At 40.7% G+C, this 21729-nt stretch overlaps 1 protein-coding gene across 6 annotated transcripts in view; it reads right to left on the bottom strand.

Annotated features, from left to right (window-relative positions):
• The window catches only part of NBEAL1 (neurobeachin like 1), a 132841-nt gene extending 116410 nt beyond the window's left edge, over nucleotides 1-16431 (bottom strand). For 5 of the 6 annotated variants that reach the window (XR_012646386.1, XM_075001048.1, XM_075001047.1 and 2 more), the window contains exon 1: nucleotides 15319-16313. Coding sequence is in view for 5 of the 6 variants with exons in the window: in XM_075001048.1 (XP_074857149.1) it covers nucleotides 15319-15369 (51 nt within the window). In the remaining variant the exon portion in view is untranslated. Of the gene's footprint in view, nucleotides 1-15318; nucleotides 16314-16368 lie in introns of those variants that run through there. The other variant, XM_075001046.1, reaches the window with a different exon arrangement.
• Nucleotides 16432-21729: the final 5298 nt, after the last annotated feature.

Consider the following 21729-nt stretch of genomic DNA (forward strand, 5'->3'; position numbering starts at 1 on the left):
GCTGCACGGTCAAAACACAGACACAGTATCATATCCCACAATGCCCTGCACATATTAAAGGGGGAGTTATCCAACAGTTCGAGATCCCATATCATTTGCTATTTAGATATAATTTTTTCATTGTTGGGCTTTCAGACATTCACTGTTTATCAAATAATCAGAAGGAGAGTTTTTTTTAATAAAAAAAAACTTTGCAGTTACCATATTGGGAGCCAAAAAGAAATCCTGAAAGGACTGTACGCAGCTCTGGAGCTGCAGGTTGCATACCCCCGGCCTATCTAAAGATGCACCTCACCCTACTGAGAGAATCATGTAGCAGCATACTAAAGCATTAAGAGAAACTATACAAACCACCGTGCAATGTCCTTGTTTTATCACCTAATGTAGGCACAATAAATTAAATGAAACAGAAAGAAGGGAACTTGATTTGCACTGTGGAGGTGCGGGAATGGCATAGCTGTGTAACTTGGTCAGACTTCATTATTTTATCTTTTATTAATGCTCCTTTGAGAGACAGGAATTAAGTTAACAAACCTTTAATTCACTACAGAAAGAAGAGATTTAGAAAAGTTTTTTGTAATTTTTTTTTAAACACAAAAAAAAAAAGTCACACAGCTCTTTGTATTGCTGGCATGCAAGTCCATGGCCTAAAACAACTGATTTACCTCCAAGAAAACTACCTCATGTAGTTTGCAGCAGGAAAAATTTTAAAAATGTCAACCTGTAATTTAATATATATATCTCCATATCTGTTAGGAGTTTCACGACATTTCAAGCATTATTTTAAGGCTCATGGTTACAAAACATGAAATTAGAAAGTGGAAATGGAACTACTATTCATTTTTTCTTGAAAAGAATGATGGGATGTAATCAACGTTTTTAGCAAGGCTAATAAAATATGTTTCACTTCATGTAGGAGTGAAAGTGGGATAAAATGTTTTAAGCCCTTTACATAATGGTCAAAAAGAAAATCATAAAATACTTAAGGCCTAATTCTACCCTTTTGAGCTCCATGGGTTTGCTCAGGGATAAGCAGATTAGAATTTGGCCATTAGCCTTTGTAGCTACTATGGCAACATTACTCATCTTGAAAAAAATGCAATACAGCTAAAGCAAAAGGGTTCCTCAGATCATTTGGAAATGCGAATGTTTCCCTTCTTTCCTTTTACATATTTTTATGTCCTCCAAATCAAAATAGCATACATTTAGTCTTTTTTGTGTAATAATACTCACAGCTAGCTTTATAGTCCATACAGTAATGATTCTTACAGGTAGCTTTAGAAGTCAATTGTTTATTTTACCAAGGCTATCATATTGTGAGATCAAACAACAGCTTCAAAACACAGCAGGCTAGCCAGCGTTAGACTGCCTTACATAAGGTTACGCTGTGGGAGCAAATACTACTATACAAATAGCAAATACACTGACTGTGGTATTAGATTCGCCAGGAAATTCTAGGTCTAGCAAAACAGTCTTTAAACTCACTAAAGCAATGCAACAGGAAAGTAAGCTTTCAATGAAGCAATCTTAGAAACACAAATCCAAACAAAACACAAGGGCAGCCTCTGTCAACCGAGAAAACTCAACAGTACCTCCGTCGACAGATGGCATCTATGCATAAAAGAGGATCGAAAGAACAATCTGCTCTGTTGACAGAAAGCAGCCACACTGCCTTGCCCTCTCTCGGCAGAACAGCTGATCGGAAGCTCAGCAAACAGAGCTGCCCGGGTACCCGGAAGCCCTCCCTGCCGACAAAACTGTCTACTCCGCCACTCTGTCGACAAAACAATGTCCACAGACATGCTGTTCCCGATTAGGAACAGGGATAATGCTGCTGACTGAACAGCTGTGTTTTGTCAACAAACTATGGACAGCGTTCTGCGTACATGCTCAGTGAGTTTTCTCAGCAGAAGCTGCCCACATAGATGTGGCTAGAATTATCAGGCTTTGCTCTTTTGAAGGGTGTGGCAACTTTCAAACACAATATGGAAAGCAACTGCAACCCAGGGTTAGAGCACTGAACTATGCTGAAGAAGACTAACAGGAAAAAAAGGTTTGCACTACTAATAGGCATTTTTTAAAAAGGGTAAGTAAATTAGATTACAGCTACTTTTCATTATTTTAAATAGACTAGATGTAAAATTCTTAAAAGGACTTAAACAACATAGAACCCCAAGTCAATGTCAAGGCTCCTAAGCCCCCTAATTCACTGGGAGTTACGCTCAAGTCAGCTCTGAAAAATTTACCATTGTTTCAAACTGCGTGTCCTTTGAACACTATTCCAGTTTGTCATTTATCTATAAATCAACTGCTTTTAGGTGAAACTACACTTAGATATCATTGATCACCTTGTGAAATTTGCAAAGTTGGTGAAGAAGTTTCTGTTTCAAACTTCAAAAAGGAATTAGAAGAGCAACATTTAGTACAATTTTTATACTTATGTACAGGAAGTACTGAGTGATATAAACAAAAGCTGGATCTGCCTGAGGCTATTTTCAGTGTTAACATTCCATGTTCTAAAGGCAAAAATCCCTAGCACTGAAATTCAGAATGCATGTCGGACTAGTCTGACAAGACAGTTGTTTGAAGCAGTTAAATTTAGCTTGGTGTCACAAAACATCAAGCCTGGGTCAATTTAAATAGCATGTGCATCTCTTTTCAGGCATTCCATCTCCCAAAGCTGACATTGGCTTTTACTTGGCCAGCAAGCTCTTCTCTGTAACATTACTGGTGCCGTCACATCTAAAGTAGAATGACAACTATTTTTTCCTTAAAGTATTATTTTTAAATTAGAGCAATTCAGACACTATTTAATATTCATATTTATTGACTTGCATTTTTTAATTTATAAACATTCTGATCAACAAATTTAAATGAACCCCACAAAGCAAATAAAAAGGAATGCCACTACAGAGTGATGCTTTAAATATCAGAAATGAACTAAGTTATTTCTTCTCTTCTCCCAATATAAATGAAGAAAAGTGATCTGGCAGTATCACTTCTGATAGTCAACTGGACCATCACTAAAGAACGGATGTTCCACTCAATTACTTTTCTCATTTCTGAAGTTCCAAAAGCATGGAGTGTTTAATAGATAAGTGTGAAGAAAGCAGTAGGTAGAAGTCCACCAGAGCTATAAACATTATCTTCCTTACCAAGACAATCCTGACTTCAAGACCAGTTTAAAATCTAATCAACCAAGCTTATTAGAGTAAACATAAGAATTCTCTTAAAACATGCATTTATTTATTGGTGAGGAGATCCCAACTGTGCAACTTGACAGCTGATGTGTGACTGTGAAATCACATAAGAGCCCCAAGCTAAATAACCCAATTCAGAATAATGCTCCCATAGTTCCATTATGGCAGCCTGGTAGAAAAAGCAGTAGACTGGGATCCAATTGACCTCCGTTTTACTAAGCCACTGGCTTGCTACATTACTCTGAGCAAGTCATTTTACTGCCCTGTACCTCAGTTTCCCCACCTGTAAAATAGGGATCACAATCCTTCCCTCCTTGGTAAAAACACCTGGTGCCACAGGACTTCCTGTTTTTTTGCAGATACAGAGTAACATGGCTACCTCTCCGATACTTTGTAGTAGAGAAATTCTCTGTGTATGAGATGTAGTATTCTGCTTAGCTAGAGTCAACTGCTATTTCAAAATTTGAACAAAGGTCAAAAGACACAGGATTTACAATGACATACCAGATCTAACAATGCTTTCACTTTACTGCCAACAGAAAATCCTCTGACCCAACAGAGCAGAACTAGTAAAGATAAAAGACATTTAACAATTAGGGAACAAGGAGCATCTCAAACAATTTCTAAGCACTCTAGAAAAACTGTGTCTTGAGTGGCAATCCAAAGACACAGGACAATGACCTTGGTTTAAAAGAAATTATGTTCACTAACTCAAACTAAGGTTTTATGGTAAAAATCCTGCTCCCATTGAAATCAATGGGAGTTTTGGCACTGATTTAAATGGAAGCAGGAGTCGGCCCTTTAATTTTTTCTTTAAAGTATCCACTTAGTTTTGCCCAAATTAACAAACACAAGCCAAGTTTCATCCTGAAGCAAATTTTCTAGCCAAGTGATAAACTTAAGTTCACATTTTTACTCAGAGTTTGCTGCATGCTCTGATTAAACACAAAGCTACCTTCACCATATTTTTGTAAAAATGGACAATTGTCATGATTTACCTGTCTTTTCCTGTGGTTATAGCCATCAGCAGTAAAATTTTCTGATTCCAAGGAAACAAGATTAAAGTAGTTTTGGAAATATTACCCTCAGTTGAAAAAAATGCCCATTTGGCAAAACAACATGTCTGATAATGCCAATGTTTCTCGAACTAATCAGTCTCTACAGCTAAGCAGCTATATCTGCTTCATATGTTAACTAACTTGCTTAAAATGTTCTTCCTGCACATCTATTAACAGCTAGGCTAACAAGGGCTCACATATGTCTCAAGGAGGTTGAAGAAATTTCATGATAGTCCACAATACTACACAGGCAAGGGTGGGGGGCAAGTTAGCTTTATTGAACAAACTTCTATTGGTAAAAGACAAGCTTGTGAGCTCTCTCTCTAATATCCTGAGACAAAAATGGCTGTCACTACACTGGCCACAATACTGTAATTTACAGGAATTTCAGTCCTAGCTGAAATGTCTCTTTTCTGTGATACTAATGTATTATTCTCTCCATTTTTCCCCCCTCTAACACTGTTGGTAGAGCCAAAGCAAGATCTAAAATTGGGGCTGGACTTGAATTCGGAAGCTAAGAGCCTCATACCTTCCCCAGCTCTAAATTTGCTTAAACAGTCCTCATCTCTTTCCATAAAGATAGCAGTATATTACACACTAAAGTAATTCCTGTTAGAAGTTGAGGCATGTCTTAGGGACATGTGTGCTACTACAACCATCATTAGATTTCCACTGTTTTAAAACAAACAGGTCTTATTTCAAGAAAATAAGCCATTAAAGAACACACCTACAGGGCAACTGTCTGCACCTTATTACTAAACAGACTTTTTTTTTTTCTTGTTTTTAAGACAGCTTCTCATTCATGAAATTTCCCTGGTCACCTCACAAGCTTATTTAAAAGAAAGGATGCTGAAGCAATTAGAACCAGAGGCCCTCGGTTGCTGCTTTTTTTTTTTTTTTTAAAAAAGCCACAGGCTTCCTTTGGTATCCCATCATTTAACCTCTGTGTCTCAGCTTCCACAATTGCAAAATGAAGATTAACATTTATCCTGCAAAAGTGGAAACTTACTTCACAAATTCATGAAAAAAAGTTTAAATGTCTCTGATAAAAGGCATTATATAATGGAACAACACTAATTAAAAAAAGTTAAAATAAACAGTGACACTTGCTTTTATTCTCATTCACCTACTCAGTACTGATTATTTGCATACACACAGATGTAAAAGTTTGTTCTCTCTTTGCATGATAGCACCAGTTTTGGGGTTGTTGTATGGTAAATTATTTTGTACATATTATAAAGCCACAAAGGTTACAAAGTCTAGGATTCAAAAGTGAGGAAATGCCAGAATTCGACCCTCTTCTCTGAGCAATGACAGTCTCTGGCTACACGATCACATGCAACAAAATGAAGAAGCTTTGCAGACGCTTCCATCTTTACACAACCCTGATCTACTTCCAGAGCACTGTCCCTGCTGCACCATTGATGGAAGCAGGAATCCTGTGGAAAATACATAGTAAATACAGTATGCAATCAGTAGTGATAGTCTTCAAGTCTTCAGAGGACTATAAACTCATTTGGGTGAACTTTCATAGGGACAGCCAAAGGCATAGTCCTGACACAAAGCTGAGCTAGCAAATTTCAACTCCTTGTTCCAGACCATAAAAGCACTCAAAACTTCAGTGAAAACGGCTAAACATTTTTAACAAGGGCAAAATATATTTTTTCCAAGCTTCGCTCTTCAAAGTTGCTGAATTAGTTAGGCTGAACTTTGTTGGAAAGGCTTAGCTAAAGACAGGTAACCAACTGAAAAGTTTCAGCTCAAACAGTTCAGCAAAAGTTATAATCAACTGAAAACTGGGACTTATAACTAAAAGTATTGGACAAGCTTACCTACCCGCAATTACCAACACCACCTATAATAGTTCTGTATCTTCAATAAACAGATGTGTTAACAGCTGTACTAGAGATTTATTATTTTTGGAGCCGTGGTCACTGGATAAAGTCTTGCTTCGGCTAGTGCTCTCGTTCACACAAACTTTTCATTACTCTTCGACAGAAGCCAGGATCTCTCTATAATCTTTGACAGAGATTTTTTCCACAAACATCAATTTCTCCTCCATTCCTAGTATCACACTCTATTCTTCCCACCAACTTTCACTCAAATTTATACCATCATCCTATGGGGATCACAAATGGTGTCCACTACCTTGTAATATTTGTAAAACAGAATCAAGCTACGAGTCCTTAATTTTCTATTTGGATTCTTATTGCCAAGGTCAGATTAGTTCTATGTCCACTTCATGCCCCCTTTTTAACTTCACCCACGCAGTAACTTTTGCCTTTCATTTTCCATTGCTACCATTAATTTTAAAATGTTTTATGGGATCCTTTTATGTGTTCTTAGGCATCTTCCTGTGAGGATTGTTTTAAAATGACACTTTGCTGTAGTCTATTGCACTGATAATTAAATCGACCTCATCCATCATGTTTCTATCAAAACTTTTTTTTTAACATGTCCTCAAAAAGATTGCTCTTTTCCCAAAATTTACTATTTAAATCCTAAATAGTCTATCTTTAGGGGAGATTAAGTACCTGAAATTTTATCATTTACCTTTTTGTAGCTAATTTATGGTTTATCACCTCCCTTAATTTTATTACAGCTCTTACCAGAAAAACAGTGTTAACGATCGGGTGTTTATGTGCTCAACTTATTTGTCATAAGTCTACCCTGCAGTGCCTTTTTTCATCTCTCCAATTGTTCTTTGCATTAAGTTTTCAAATGCCCCTAAGCCCAATAAGATTTAGACTCATAAATCACATAGGCATTTTCAAAAATCTCTTGAAGGACAGCAGTAATTGTCCTGACTAAGAAGCTAAGGCTGAAATGTTTTGTATAAGTAGGGAAATCGGGTTTGGATCCCACCCAATCCCCCCAACACCCACTTTTGAATGTTTGCTACCATAAGTTTTGTAAAACTTGGCTGACTAAAGTTTTGTTCGTTGGATCTTCTAGGTAGCTTTTCACCTTTGTCATTTGTCATGTTTGGTTGGTTGACAAAAGAATCTTCCCCTTGCATCCCGTTTCTTGTGTCAGCAACACCTTATACCTACAAGTGGCCATTCACCCTCTTGAAACGCACAACCATTTCATCAGCGCTTACTGACACTTTAGATCACATAAAAGCAACACTGTAAATTAACAGACCATTGGCTAGCATTCCTTCCAACAACATTATTTGTTTGCAATCCATATAAAATTAAGTGGGCTATTTGATTTGTAACTCTTATTTGAGTTAGCCTTGTACTACTCCTTAATTCAACCAACAGCACTATCTAGGTTTTATGTGGATTGCCAAGTTTAATACGTTACAGCAGGGGTTAGCATCTTTATGTCGGACCCACTTTTCATCCCTGCAATTAGCAGGGCCCCCCCAACCTGAGGGTGGACCATGGGAGAGGATGCGGGGCAATGCCCCAAGGAGACGGATGCTTAGGGAAAAGACCCAGGAAGACATGCGGGGGACTGAAGAGGTGTCCCAGGGGAGAGGCACATGGGGGACTCCAGGGACACACCTGCATCACCACCTCTGCCTTGTAGTTGTTGCCTTTGCTGCTCTGTCTGTGGAAATTGGTGCCGCTGCAGAGTGGGGAGATGGTGACCTCGGGCTGCACCATGTTGATGGGTGGCAGTGGCACCATCCCATGCCACCCCCTTCACCATGCAGAGGCAGCAGCACTCGCTCTGCACGGCCTCTCAGGAGATGGGGGAGGTCCCGGGTGCCAGCTGACTGTGGGAACCAGAATGGCCACCGTACCAACCCAGGAGCTCACTGGCTGTCCCCATCACTTGATGGCGACACCTCAACACCTTATGATTCGCCTAATGGACACTGCAGCAGGTGGGGCACCATTCCCATTGATCACCACACTCCCTTGGCAACAGTGGCAGGGGAGGCCATAGGAGAGGGCGGGGAGGCAAGGAGGCTAGGGGAGCCGGTGTAGGCCACAAAGGTCACCGGGGGTGAGGGGCTGATTGTGCTGCAGACCCCCTTACAAAATTTCATGTTCCCCACTTTGCACACCCTTGTGTTACACTACAAAGTTTCATCATACATTAACCTAATATTTATATATTTATGTCCCAGTTGCTCTAATATTCACGAGCTTTTGCACATTCGACCCCAATTTCATGGTTTGTGATGCCTTCTAAGATTCAAGTATTTATTTCTAGTTTCTTCAATAGTGGATTCTAAAATTTCAACTTCTTTGTACTTTGAATTGTATGTTCCTTATAAACTTGTAAAGAACAACATTTATTATTAATGGAATGTTGACTCTGTGGCCACTTAAGAACTTCACAGCGTTGTCATTATACTGGACACTTAGATCTTGATACTAACATTGGCGACAGACATCAGATCCTCTCTTCAAAAGCAAAGGTCCTTAGTTTTTTTGGCGAGGTGATATCTACTCAGCAATACTGGGGCTACAATGCATAATTAAGTGGTTCAGATTCTATACAGTAGGCGACAAGGCACAATACACATTAGTCTGCTCATTACAATCATTTTAGATTTATTCAAATTACAACTACGTGAATGATTATGACACAGCAAAAAATCTCTAAGTGAACAATGACACTGTCAGATGGCCTTACAACTCAAGAACCTCTCCTTTGTGGAGTAGTATATTGGTTTTCCTGTTTCATTAGTACCAAAACTGTAGCTTGAAGAACAAAGCAAGTTCCACCTATTCATGGTCACTGTGAAAAAAAGTGTTCACAAATTTCTAGCTCACCCTGATTAGAGAGACTATACAATAGAGACAGAAGAATCTTACCCACCACTATATGAGGCAGGGGTAAGAACTCATCTGGAATAATGTGTGAAATTTTGCTCTGATATTTAGAAAAGATTAATTCAAATTGAAACAGGTGCAAAGAAGGACTGCAAACGTTAGAGGAACCGATCACCTACCTGACTGGAGGAGACCCAAGAAGTCTGTTTAGCCTAAACAAATCAAGACTATGGGGCAGATATGACTGATGCCTATACATACATGAGAAAACACCAAGGAGAAAGAGGAATTAAAGGCCAGCTGGCACAAGAATAAGTGAATATAAACCAACCAAGCAAGTTTAAGTTTGAAATTAGATGAACATTTCTAACCAACAGCAAAGTGAAGTTTTTAAAAACAACCCTCAAGAGGAACTGTGAAGGTAAAAATCCTAATTAGTTACAAAACTGAGCTTGTTACCTTTAAGGAAGGGATGGTATGATGCAATTGCTTACAATGGCATATGGCCCATCCATAACTGCTAATAGCAAGTATCTCCAATGGCTAGAGATGGAATACTAGTTGGGAAATTCTCTGAACTTTAACTACAGAGAATTCTTTCCCTGGTGTGCAGCTGGTGGACCATGGCCACATGTTGAGAGTTACCAGATCACCACATCTGAGGATGGGAAGGAATTCCCCCACTCCACCCCAATGTGTCAAACTGGCAAAGACCCTGGTGGAGTCTCTCACTACAGCATATGGCATAGGTCACTTGCTGGTTTGAACTAGAGTAAATGTTGGATTCTTTGTAAGAAAGTCTTTAAGCCAAGATTTCAGGACTTCAGTAATTCAGCCAGAGGTATAGATTATATGAGAGCACATGTGGGCCAGATCTAGCCCCCCAAGCCTTTTAATCTGGCCCATGACTGGGTAGGAGAAGAGAAGACCTAAGATCTCTTTGGGCAGTGGCCCCACCCAGAGCAAAATTTCTTAGCTCCTATTGGTCACATATTGGCCAATGTGAGCTAAGAGAATCTGCTGGTGGGAGTAGGAGGAAACCAGCCAATAGGAGTGGAGCGATTTTGCTGGGTAGTTGTGGCAGTCGTGAAGCCTCACCCACAGCACAGGCGGCTAGGTGGCCTGGGGATGCTGGCAGGCATAGAAGCCCACCTCAGACTGCTGCTGGCCAGGAGCTGCTTCGGTAAGTGCCTCCCCCTCCCTCTGACAGCCCACCCCCTCCCCCTAGGCCTTACACCTGCTCCTACATCCGTCCCCCAGGACACAAGCCTCTCCTGCACCCAATACCCTCTCCCAGGTGACAACCCCCTTCAACAAACTCCCTCTCAGACACCACCATACCCTCTTCTTCACCCCAGTCCCTTACCCCGAGCTCCCTTCTGCACTCAACTTCCATCACAGACCCCACATCCCCTCCAAAGAGAAGTGGGACCCTTGCCCACCTTCCCTATCTTGGCACTGATATCCTTATCTGTTCTTCTGTCTCTGCCCATTGTACTACCAAGGTAGGTGAAGCGCTCCACATCTTCCAGGTCATTCCCTCCCAGTGTGAGTGTGCTGAGAAAACACCCATCAAAAATTATTGCCAACCCCTCTATTAGAGGTGTAAGTAGATAAGGTTTCAGGATCTACAATGTCCAGGAGATCAGACTACACAGATTTTAGAACCCAACAGGACCATTACAATTTTGATATATCACTTCTAATTTAAGTTAATTGGGAGAGTTGATTTAAAAAGTGATCATTCTATTACTTTAAATCAAAATCCTCCAAAAATGTATGTAGAAACAAGAACGTCTCCTCCGATGTACAGCTATATCAAGTAATCAAATGTTTTGTTTCACCACTTTTACACATTCACACCTAGCAAGCATGCAACTTGCATTTGATATGAAAAGACCAATAAGTCTATGTAGTATTTTGATTCACACATTATCACTTGATCAAATTAGTAGTTACACAACAAAGAGGACCTCTACAAGTTTAAGTCAGGATGACGACAGTGTCAAATGTTTCACAAGATTTAAAGTTTAATGTAAAAACAGGCTATATTCTGCTTAAATTGCATACCTCTAACAACATAATTTTGCAAGAACCAAATTTTAGAAGTGCAAATACAGTGTCATCTGTCTGAATGAATCCATTTCAGTTATATGTCTGACGCTACCATCTTATGAGAATTGGCTACCTATGCATATTCACTCAAAGATGCTTTAGGACAAAAACCCTGAAACCTATTAATTTTAATGTCACAATCCGCTGAATCCTATTTTTATGTATGTATCATTCTTGTAGATGAAGTTAGAAATATGAAGCGCGGATCTATTTATAGTTCTAAATGTGTCCCAGACACAAGAGTCAGTGATCAAATCAACAACCCATGAATAGTCTTGTTTATCCTGTAAGCCCAAATGGTAGTGGACTTCATTTGGAACCTGGTATTTTTCCATGGGGTAGGAGGTGCAAAACAAATGCTTCCTGCACAAGGGGAGGGGGAGTCTACTAAGAAAACAGCCTTTGTGTACAATTGGCCTTTGACACTACCTGGCACACCCGAAAAGGATACAAAACTTTGAAGAACCTGTAGACCCAATTCTTGACATTCCCCCCCACCCCCCTCCACTCTCTGATTTGCTCACCTTGATTATCTTTTTCTGATTTGTCCTCCTTGCTTACTGTTTTTGGTTCTCTGTGCCTTAAATATTGAGTCTGCTCTGGTCTGAAGAAGTGGGTCTGTCCCATGAAAGCTCACCTAATAAACTATTTTGCTAGTCTTTAAAGTGCTACTTGACTGCTTTTTGTTCTGTAGACCCAAGTTAGAGTTGAAAAAAAAAAAACTTCAGCTGTTTCATCACCAGAAATACAAAACAGCTGGAAAGAGTAAGAATTTTCATGTAACAAGTTTCTTAGTGGATTAGAATTAGATAAGTGGTTTTTGCTTGTTTTAATTTGGCAATATACTTTGATATGTATCCACTTGCAACCACTTAAACTGTACTTTTAATACTTAACAAAAACATTTGTTTATTATCAAGCCCAGTGTAAATACTTGTTACCTAGAGGGGGAGGCAACTATTCTGTATCTCTGTCTTTCATTAAGGGGGCTAACCTTCTGAACTTTCCCAATGTAAAACTACACAGGTTAAATGGACTTATTTGTAGTTTTGATCCCATTTGGGGGATGGCTTCCTGGGTGCTGAGCTTTCCCAGAACCGAACTGGTTCAGTGTCCATGCTGTTCTGCAGGAGGGTGATAACTTCAACCCTGTGCTTGTTTGGGGGAGATGAGAGCATCTAGGCCAGCAGAAAAGGGTGATAGGTTGAAATGACTGAAGTCCCTTTTGATTGTTCCCATAGTATGCTGATCACACCACTGACACCTGCCTTCCTGCTCTCTGGAGCTCCCTATCACAACGTGGTTCAACATGGCCTTACAATAGAAAAGGCCGGTCTGACCACAACTCCATTTATTCTGTTTTTACACAAGCATATAAGACTTTACACAAAAGTTTTAAAGTATAAAAAAAGTTCAGATTTAATGATCCAAGTTCTGAAAGTTAAGTAGACTCTCACATACGCATTGTTACTGATCTCTCACATACAGATCAGCTGTAGGAAGTTCCACCCTTTTGGGATACAGATGGCTGAGACAGTGGATTAAGTTTTTAAATGTCCAGTGGAAAATGGTGACCTCTGAAACTAAGCAGATAACAGGGGCACGAAAAGTTTTGCTCTGGATCAATTTACAGAAACAGAAGTCATATTATATTTGCCCCCTCAATAAGGTAGGCAACACTTACACTATCCATCTATTGTCACTGAAAATATACATGAAAGAAGGGGACATCTCAAGGTCAACATCATTGTTCTTGTCTCTTAATTTTAATGCAAAACTAAAATGTCAGATGACAAAGTGCTTACAATACTACATCTAATCTGGACTCACTGTACAAAAATGTACATATAGCTCTGGGCCCAGAAGGTAGTTTAAATGAATTAGCTAAGCCTTGTGAAAAATAGCCAGACTGACTATTGTGAATACTCGATTTCCTAAGTTTTCAATAAAGGAAATAAAGTCAATTAACTGACTATCTAATCAAAGGTACTACTCTTATGTCTGAAGAATTTTTAATTGGGAGACAAACCTGCAAGAATGAAGCACTAGATGACTAGAAGAAAGCAAACACAACGTATAAAAGGATTTGCACATGAACCTCAACATGCAGCATTTGAGTGCTGCCCTATAATAAATAAGTCAGGGTAAAGGCCTGACAATTAGATTACATAAATAAATGGTGCCCCATGAGCACTCAGGGCCCATTTTCCTATCCAAATTAGAAGCCTACCAGATATCCCTAGCAGGAAATCCCTCCAACATAGAAAATAACTTTTAAATAATGATGTTTTAGCCTAACTCACCATTCATTAACAGTCCTCAGTTCATGCCTTTCTGTCTAAATCCAAGGTTTAAACACCAAGAAAACATTAGAACCACAATTCCCTTTACACACACAGAAAAAACATGTTACAGCACAGACATTCCCAATTAAGACAGAGTACAATAATATAGTAGCCCTCTTATTGTAATATAGATGGACTCCAAAAATATAGCAGAAATCAAGCTTTCATGGCTTTTTTTTTTAAATGATGGTTTATGAACAGCTTAAAAAAAAACGGAAAAGCCCAACAGATCAGCAGCTTAATTGTCTCATCTTCAGTGTTCCTTGCAGATTAGAGTCTTAGGATGGCCTTAAGTGTCTCAATATGCACACTCTCTATTCATCTAAACAAAACAAAGCCAGCACTCCATCTCTTAGAAAATGGATGTTTACCACACAATCCAGAGTATAACTACACCGCAATACTTGGTGAGATTGCAGCTCTGGTAGACACTAGCCTTATCCACACAATCATTGCTAAAAACGTCGACAATGCTACAAGATTCTACATGGGCTAACAAAGCAAGTATATAATCAATATCTAACCATCATGCTTCTACTGACCACGCTGAAGCCCGTAGCCATCCATACTGCTATTTTCACTCACGCTAGTCCATCTATCTTTACCCAACTAAAGTCACACCTCAAGATTGTGGTGTAGACATACCCTTAGTAGGAGGCTGAAAGACAACAATGCTGCCTAACTGGCCTTCAGGCCAGCGACTGACCTTCAAAGCTGAAGATTAATGGAAAATGCAAGTCTATACAAGGGAAAAGATAGTAGAGGAAACCTCACAACAAACATTAATGAAACCTCCTTGGGAAGAACTATATTATTTGAATAACTGGGGCAAGGCTTCTCCACTAGTTACAGAATTCCAGATATCTGGGCTGCACGGCTGCGGCCCTATTTTGACATCCTGCATTCTTTACAGTAGCTCTCTATAACACTGCAAATGGATTTTTAAAGCCCTCCAATGCAGTCAGGTCACATCGCATAAAATCCTTGCAACGAGCTCTGTCCTGTTCTCCAGCTCAGCCAAGTTTGTTGGTATGGTGATATTGAGCTTGATCACCCACCCAGATAAGGGCAGTAGTGGCCCCCAGAGTGAGAGGGATGTGCATTCTCTCTACTTCATAGAGAAGGTCTCTAGCATGGCTAATGTTTTTAGATGTTCCCATTTAAAATTACTCCATGCCCCTATGTGGAAATAGCCTATTTGCAGAAATGTACCACTGCCACTGGCATCAATAGGAGCTGTACTTTCATCATATGAACCACTACCTAACGCTTACTACTTCCTCACCTTCACAAAGATGTTCGGAAAATAAATTCATTAACATCTGTGAAGGACTTAGTGCAGTGATGAGCATCCCTGGCTTTCCTATCTGCAGACTGAGATTTTAACACTATGAAGTAAATGAGGCCTGAGGCTACATACTGAATAATAAGAAAAAATACCAGACAGCTGCTAATTAAGTAGGAATCATCCATGCTGTGAACAAAATGAGAAGGGCCTGTAGAAGAAATACTATATGATTATAGAATGGAGACTTATGCTGAATACACAGACACGTGCCAAAATAGGGTTGAACAGATAACTTTACTTCTGCCACACCTCAACTTCCGACTGCTAGACTTTGAGACCTTAATAATGTTGTTTTAATGAGGGGTTTGTCTGGGTTCGTTTTTGTGACATATTTTAAACAGAAAGAGAAAAATATTAAGACAAATATTTTGATCTTAATTTTTGGTGAGTTATATAATTGTTTTGGAATTCACAAATTTAAGCAAACATCCAGGAGACAGCAAAGCAAACTGACACCTCCTGCTATTAAAGGTGTGCAAAGAAAGTTTCTAAAAAGGAAAAAATAATAGTTACCTTGTTACAGTAAAGCATCCAAAGTTCATACAGCCTCTCTCTGGATGCCATTCCTCTACGTCCTCTTCTCTCCCTTTTCAACAATTTGCATTCAAGATCCTACCATGTTCAGTTTATATTCCAAATTGTTCCTCCCATATAGTTTTGCTTTTGTGTCTGAATTCTACCATAACCCGGGAGGAAAAAATGTCAAAGATGAAAACAAATGGATCTCAGCGTTCCTCCTGGGTAAAGGACGCTGCAGAATTCAACCAGTCAAAGGCAACTGTCAGGTAGTTCCTCCTCATCAATATCACTTCAGTATTAACCCCTGAGAGTAACACTAAACCTTTCAAGCTTATGCTGCGGGAGAGAAATCCACATTTAAATACCAGAATCCGCAGGGACTAGGTAGTGACTATTTCGCTTTCAATGACACGACCCCAACCAAAACCACCGATTTACACCCTTCATGCTCCTGCGCCCAGCAGGTGAGTTAAGCAGCGGGGGGCGGAGACAGCCGCAAGGCAGAGAACACGAGTCCTGGCGACGGAGGGAGAGACCACCAGACCTGGCTGCGGGTAAGTGACCTGCGGGACGAAAAGACACTGTATAACCGACCCTCGCAAACCCCGCCTGGGCGCGCACCGTGGAAGTCACAGGCGACCTCCCGGTGCGGCGGACCCCACCAAGCGAGGGCGGTGGTTGCTGGCTTCCCCCGGGGACTAGCAGGCCAGCGGCACATCAGTGCTGCACGTCGGACGCTCCCGCCCCATGCCCAGAGCCGGCCTCTCCCGGGGGACAAGACGCAGCGTCGCCCCCTAGCGTGGCGCAGCCGAGGGGCTCCCTGCGCCGCCGGGAACCGCCGGCCTCGGAGGCGCCCGACCTACCGCGGGCAGAGACAGGAGCCGCCGGCAGAGGCCTCCCCACAAACCGCAATCTCGGCCCCTCCCGGCCGCCCGCTCCCCACCGTGTCCCGGAGCAACGACCTCGGGGGGCGCCGCCCCCTCCTCTGACATGCACCTCCCCGGACTGCGCCGGGCCGACGCGAGCCCGGCCCCGCTACCTTACCCCGGGCGCGGGGAGCGGCTCCTCTCAGCAGCGCGCAGCCGCCAATGCCGCCGCCCGCTCAGCGCGGCAGGGCGCGGCGAGGAGGCCGAGCCCGCCCCGCCCACATTCCAGCACAGCCGGCTTCCCGCCCCGCCCCGCCCCGCCGCCGGGCTCGCGGCCATCTTGACTCCTGGCAGGCGCGAGCCCCCGTGGCTCTGCGGCGGAGTCAGTGCGAGGTTCTTTCGGGCCCCCTCGGGGCTCAGCCACGCAGGTGCCAGCGGCGAGGTGAAAGTCTCAATTTCCTCCCCCCCAGCGCCACCGGCGGGGGTGGGGGTGGAACTGTTGAAATTTCAGGGCACACTTAGATGACTCCAAAAAGCCGTCCAGGAGCACTTTAAAGACTAGCAACATAGTTTATTAGGGGATGGGCTTTCGTGGGACAGACCCACTTCTTCAGACCGTAGCCAGACCAGAGCAGACTCAGTGTTCAAGGCACAGAGAAGCAAAGACAGTAAGCAAGGAGGACAAATCAGAAAAAAAGGATCAAGGTGAGCAAATCAGAGAGTGGAGGGGTGGGGGGCGGTCGAGAATTAGATTAAACCAAGTATGCAGACGAGCCCCTATAGTGACTCAGAAAACTCCCATCCCAGTTCAAACCACGTGTTAATGTGTCGAGTTTGAATAGAAAATAGAAAAGCCAGCTCGGCTGCTTCCCTTTGAATAGCAGCGCCAAAGTTTTTTTGTTTTGTTTTTTCAGTAACAGGCATACTCTTAAGTCTTTAACAGAATGCCCCATTCCATTAAAATGTTGATGAACTGGTTTGTGCATCTGGAGTGTTTTTATGTCTGTTTTGTGCCCGTTGACCCTTTGTCTAAGGGAGTTAGAAGTCTGTCCAATATGCAAAGCATCTGGGCATTGTTGGCACATGATGGCATATATGATGTTAGTAGAGGAGCATGAGAAAGTGCCCGTGATTCTGTGGGTAACCTGGTTAGGGCCAGTGATGGTACTTCCAGAGAAGATATGTGGACAAAGCTGGCAGCGGACTTCGTTGCAAGGAAAAGTTCAAGGACTGGTATTCCTGGGGTATAGGCTGTGTCTGTTTGTGAGGATCCTTGTAAGGTTGGGAGGTTGTCTGTAGGCGAGAACAGGCCTGTCACCTAGGGCCTTCTGAAGTGTGGCATCCTGATTAAGGATTTGTTGTAGGTCTTTAATAATTCCTTGCAGTGATTTGAGTTGGGGGCTGTAGGTGATGACCAATGGTGTTCTGTTCTTGGCTTTTGGGGGCTGATCTTGGAGTAGTTGGTCTCTGGGTATTCATCTGGCCCTGTCGATTTGTTTTTTTTACTTCTGCTGGTGGGTAATTCAGGTTTATGAATATTTGGTAAAGATCTTATAGTTTTTGGTCTCTGTCAGTTGGATCAGAGCAAATGCGACTGTATCTAAGAGCTTGACTGTAAACAATGGATCTAGTTATGTGTGCAGGATAGAAGCTAGAAGGGTGTAGGTAAGTATAGCAATCAGTAGGTTTTCGGTACAGTGTGGTATTGATCAGGCCATCCTTGATTAGTACTGTAGTGTCCAGGAAATGTATCTCTTGCATGGAGTAATCGAGGTATAAGTTGATGGTGGGGTGTAGATTGTTAAAGTCTCTGTGGAATTCTTCTAAAGTCTCTATACCAGGGGTCCAAATCATAAAGATGTCATCAATGTATCTTAAGTAGAGGAGGGGTAGTAGGGGACGAGAGCTGAGGAATCGTTGTTCCAGGTCAGCCATTAATATGTTAGCATATTGTGGGGCCATACTTTATTTAATGGGAAGAAGGATTCTTCCGAAGATGGGGTTTAGTTTCGAAAGAGCAGTGTCTACACTGGCTTTCTTCTTTTGAAAGACGCTCTTTTGAAATGAGAACATGCAAATTAGGTGCAGAGTATGCAAATTTATACCTCATTTGCATTTCCAATTTACCTCATTTGCATACCTCTTTCAAAAGAGGAATGCAAGTGTAGACACACCCCATGCCAGCAAAGCCTCTGCAAGTTGAAACTGACCAACTTTGCAACAGCTGAGAATCAGGCAGCCTTGCTGCTGAAGCCCCAGCTAGCAAGGGGTCATCAATTCCCCACTTCCCGGAAAAGAGCTGGAGGGAGGGGAAATTGACTGACCCTGGGCCAGCTGGGGCCTCCAGCAGCAGGGCTGTCTGATTCCCAACTAGTGGGAGGTTGGTCAGATCCCCCCACCCACACATCTACACTCTGCAAAGAGGGGAAATTGCAAACCTCTCTAGTAAGACTGTAACCATAATAAACATAAGTTAATGTAACATTTATGAGCAATCCATTTTTCTGGGAAAAGTGGGTGTGCCATGGAATTGTCTCATTTAAGTGCACCATGTAACTGAAAAGGCTGGAAACTAGTGCTCTATTGTCCCTTGACATGGCAAATTCATAATTTTTCTTTTTCCATTCAGTATCATAGAATAAAGCTTTTCATAGTCTCCAAACAAATCTGTTCTTTGAAAAGAAAACAGTTGGAACTTGAAATGCAACTGTTACAATGCTGACCAGAAACATTGTGTACAAAAGAGTTAAAACTTTAAAGTATCCGCTACTGAGTGGTTTACCCTATACCAGTGTTTCTTAAACTTTTTGAGACCACGGATCACTGAACAATATGTTCTATGCAGAACACCTATGGGAATATTCTTTAAAAAAATTGTCAGATTAAAAAAAACAAACAGCAACATAAACAAAATGAAGTAATTTCATCATGTATCACAGCAAAGAAGAAGTAACATTGTCTCTGGTTTTAATAACAGAAAATAGGTACCATCAGTGAATTATCCAAAAAAGCATCAGATGCTTGGTGCACATTTGTGAGTTGTTCATTGAACACCAGACTTCCACTAAGCATAGTGTAAGAAACACTGCCCTATACAATGTAATTGTGTTAGGATTAATGGAAAATAGAAAAAAATCAATATGATAGTTATTTGCACTTTGTTCATTTCAAATGCCAAGTAAATAAAATTAATTTAATTCCAGACTTGTAGGTTTTTTGTTTTTTTTGGAATGGGAAGGAGCACCAAAAATCATAGTTCAGCTATGACACCAAAAACCCTCCGGATGGCCCTGCTTTGCCATGGCTACTAATCTCTGTTGGATATGAACAATGTTACTTTGCTCTTAGCCCACTAGCTAGGGGTTAAAATGGTGTAGTCCTATTCACAGCTTTCACGTTTTAGCATCTGTGATTTTTTAAAATGTAGCTCGATACCCTTTAATAGAGGCAAGTTGCCAAAGAGCCTTTATTCCCAGATTTACGTTAATCTTAATCTTAACAATACTGATACAAAACCCAAAAGTCACGTCATTCCATAGAGGGCCACATGGGACTCTGCCCTGGCCAGCTGGAAAAAGGGTTGAGGCAGTGATAGCTAGCAGCCTAGACTTGAATCATAGAACTCTTTCTGGAGTACAGTATAATGCTTTAGATGTATGGCGGAAAAAATACCACTAGTAGCAAGTTTTTTTATACATAATTTAAATAAAGAATATTTCATGACATGACAGGAGACAGGTATTCAATACTTTGAGCTCTCCATGAATGGGAACATAAAATATTGGAGCTACAAAGAAGCCAAATAATTGAATTCAACACATACAGCTGTACCAGAAAAATCATGCTCTCGGATTGTAAACAGGTCCAAGATTCCTGTCTTTCTGATTGGTTTGGGGAATACATTATTAAACATTCTTACCCCTTTTCTACTTTTAGTCTTATTTGAAAGTTTTCCTTTGAAACACCAGTAATCTCCAATCACCATGTCATACCTGCTGCCCTTTGAAAGTAGCCTAGCTCCCACGATGACCCAAATTAGAACAGGTTTTGGTTCTTCTCTTCTTTAGCCTATGGGACTTTCACTTCTTTTGCTCTTTCTTCATGCCTGTTCTCAGATGATCAGTCTTGTGGCATCTACCATCTGGAAGCAGGGCTAGCGCAAGTGTCAGAAAGGAAATAAGACTTTTCCGTACAATCTTTGCTCTTATCCAATGATTGCTAGGAAGATTTATTTGACAATCCCTCGGTTTACATAGTTATATATTACTGCAAAAGCCCATGTGACATGCTCTCCTTTAAAAGACAGAAATAACCACCTTATTATTCTACTTCTTGGTAATTTTTTTAATTATCATGTCACTATGTGGTATTTCCATTAACTAATTAACAAGTCCCAAACCAGTAAACAAAGGATGTGCACAGGTGCATAAAAATGATGCACAAGATTTGCAGGTTAGGAGCTTAGGTTAGTTTAAGTAAAAACTAATAGTATCAAATATTTGCATTTCAAAATAAAACTTTGCCAAATAAAGACTCTTACATTACTAATCCATTTTGTATTTTTCCCCTTTGTTTACATTCGTGATGTTATTTCACTATTACAATTTTTTTTATTTAATCATATTTGAAATTTAATTTTATTGTTAGAAGTAAAATAGTTTATCAGTATTTTAAATATAAAGAATATGTTTTATAAAGGTAACTGGTTTGCAAATATTACCACAAATAACAACATTCTGGGATCAAATAATCCTCAACATAAAATGAATGGGAGGACCTACTTTATATTCCTGGAACAACAGATATTACAAAGAAGCTGTCAGTTTTCTTATCAATGCACATCTATTTTTAATGCACATTTTCTTATCAATGCACGTCTAGGTTTGCTTACACTGACTCCTCTCCCCACGCAAAACTTGAGGACAGCATAGCCAAAGGATTCCCAACTCACCCAGCAAAAATTTAATTTTTCATATAAAAACACTGTGGTGCTTAAGACATTCCCTAGAAATCATTTATTTCAGTTCACTGAGACAAGTTAGGTTGTTTTTGTGTTTGGATGTTATGATCTGGAGTACATTCCATGTTTAATTTCTTTTCTTTCACTGTGTTTCCATCTTCACTATGTTTACTTCTGTTGTGTAATATACACATGATTTCTGTTATGAACGATTTTTCAAAAACTTTTTAACAATATGGATCCCATTTTAATACAGACATCTTCTGAACCACTACTCCTGTCATCTATGACTGTAGAGACCACCTTCCTTTTGATTTATGATCAGAACACCTCTGTGTCAAGCAAAGCAATAGAAAGTTAATAATGGGAAAATATTTTATTTTATTATAGTTTAGCAACAGAAATAAGGCAGAACCAAGACAGACAGCTGCTGCTCATGAACGTCTGTTAATTGCCCGGTCTTGCACTAATTGAAGTTAATGACAAAACTCTGACTTTATTAGGAACAGGTCAAGTTTTTATAGTATATTGCAGCTATCTAAGGATTGTATGCCTGTGTAAAATGCAATACAAACATTT

This window comes from Carettochelys insculpta, chromosome 8 (genome assembly GCF_033958435.1).
Source record: "Carettochelys insculpta isolate YL-2023 chromosome 8, ASM3395843v1, whole genome shotgun sequence".
Classification (NCBI taxonomy): domain Eukaryota; kingdom Metazoa; phylum Chordata; order Testudines; family Carettochelyidae; genus Carettochelys; species Carettochelys insculpta.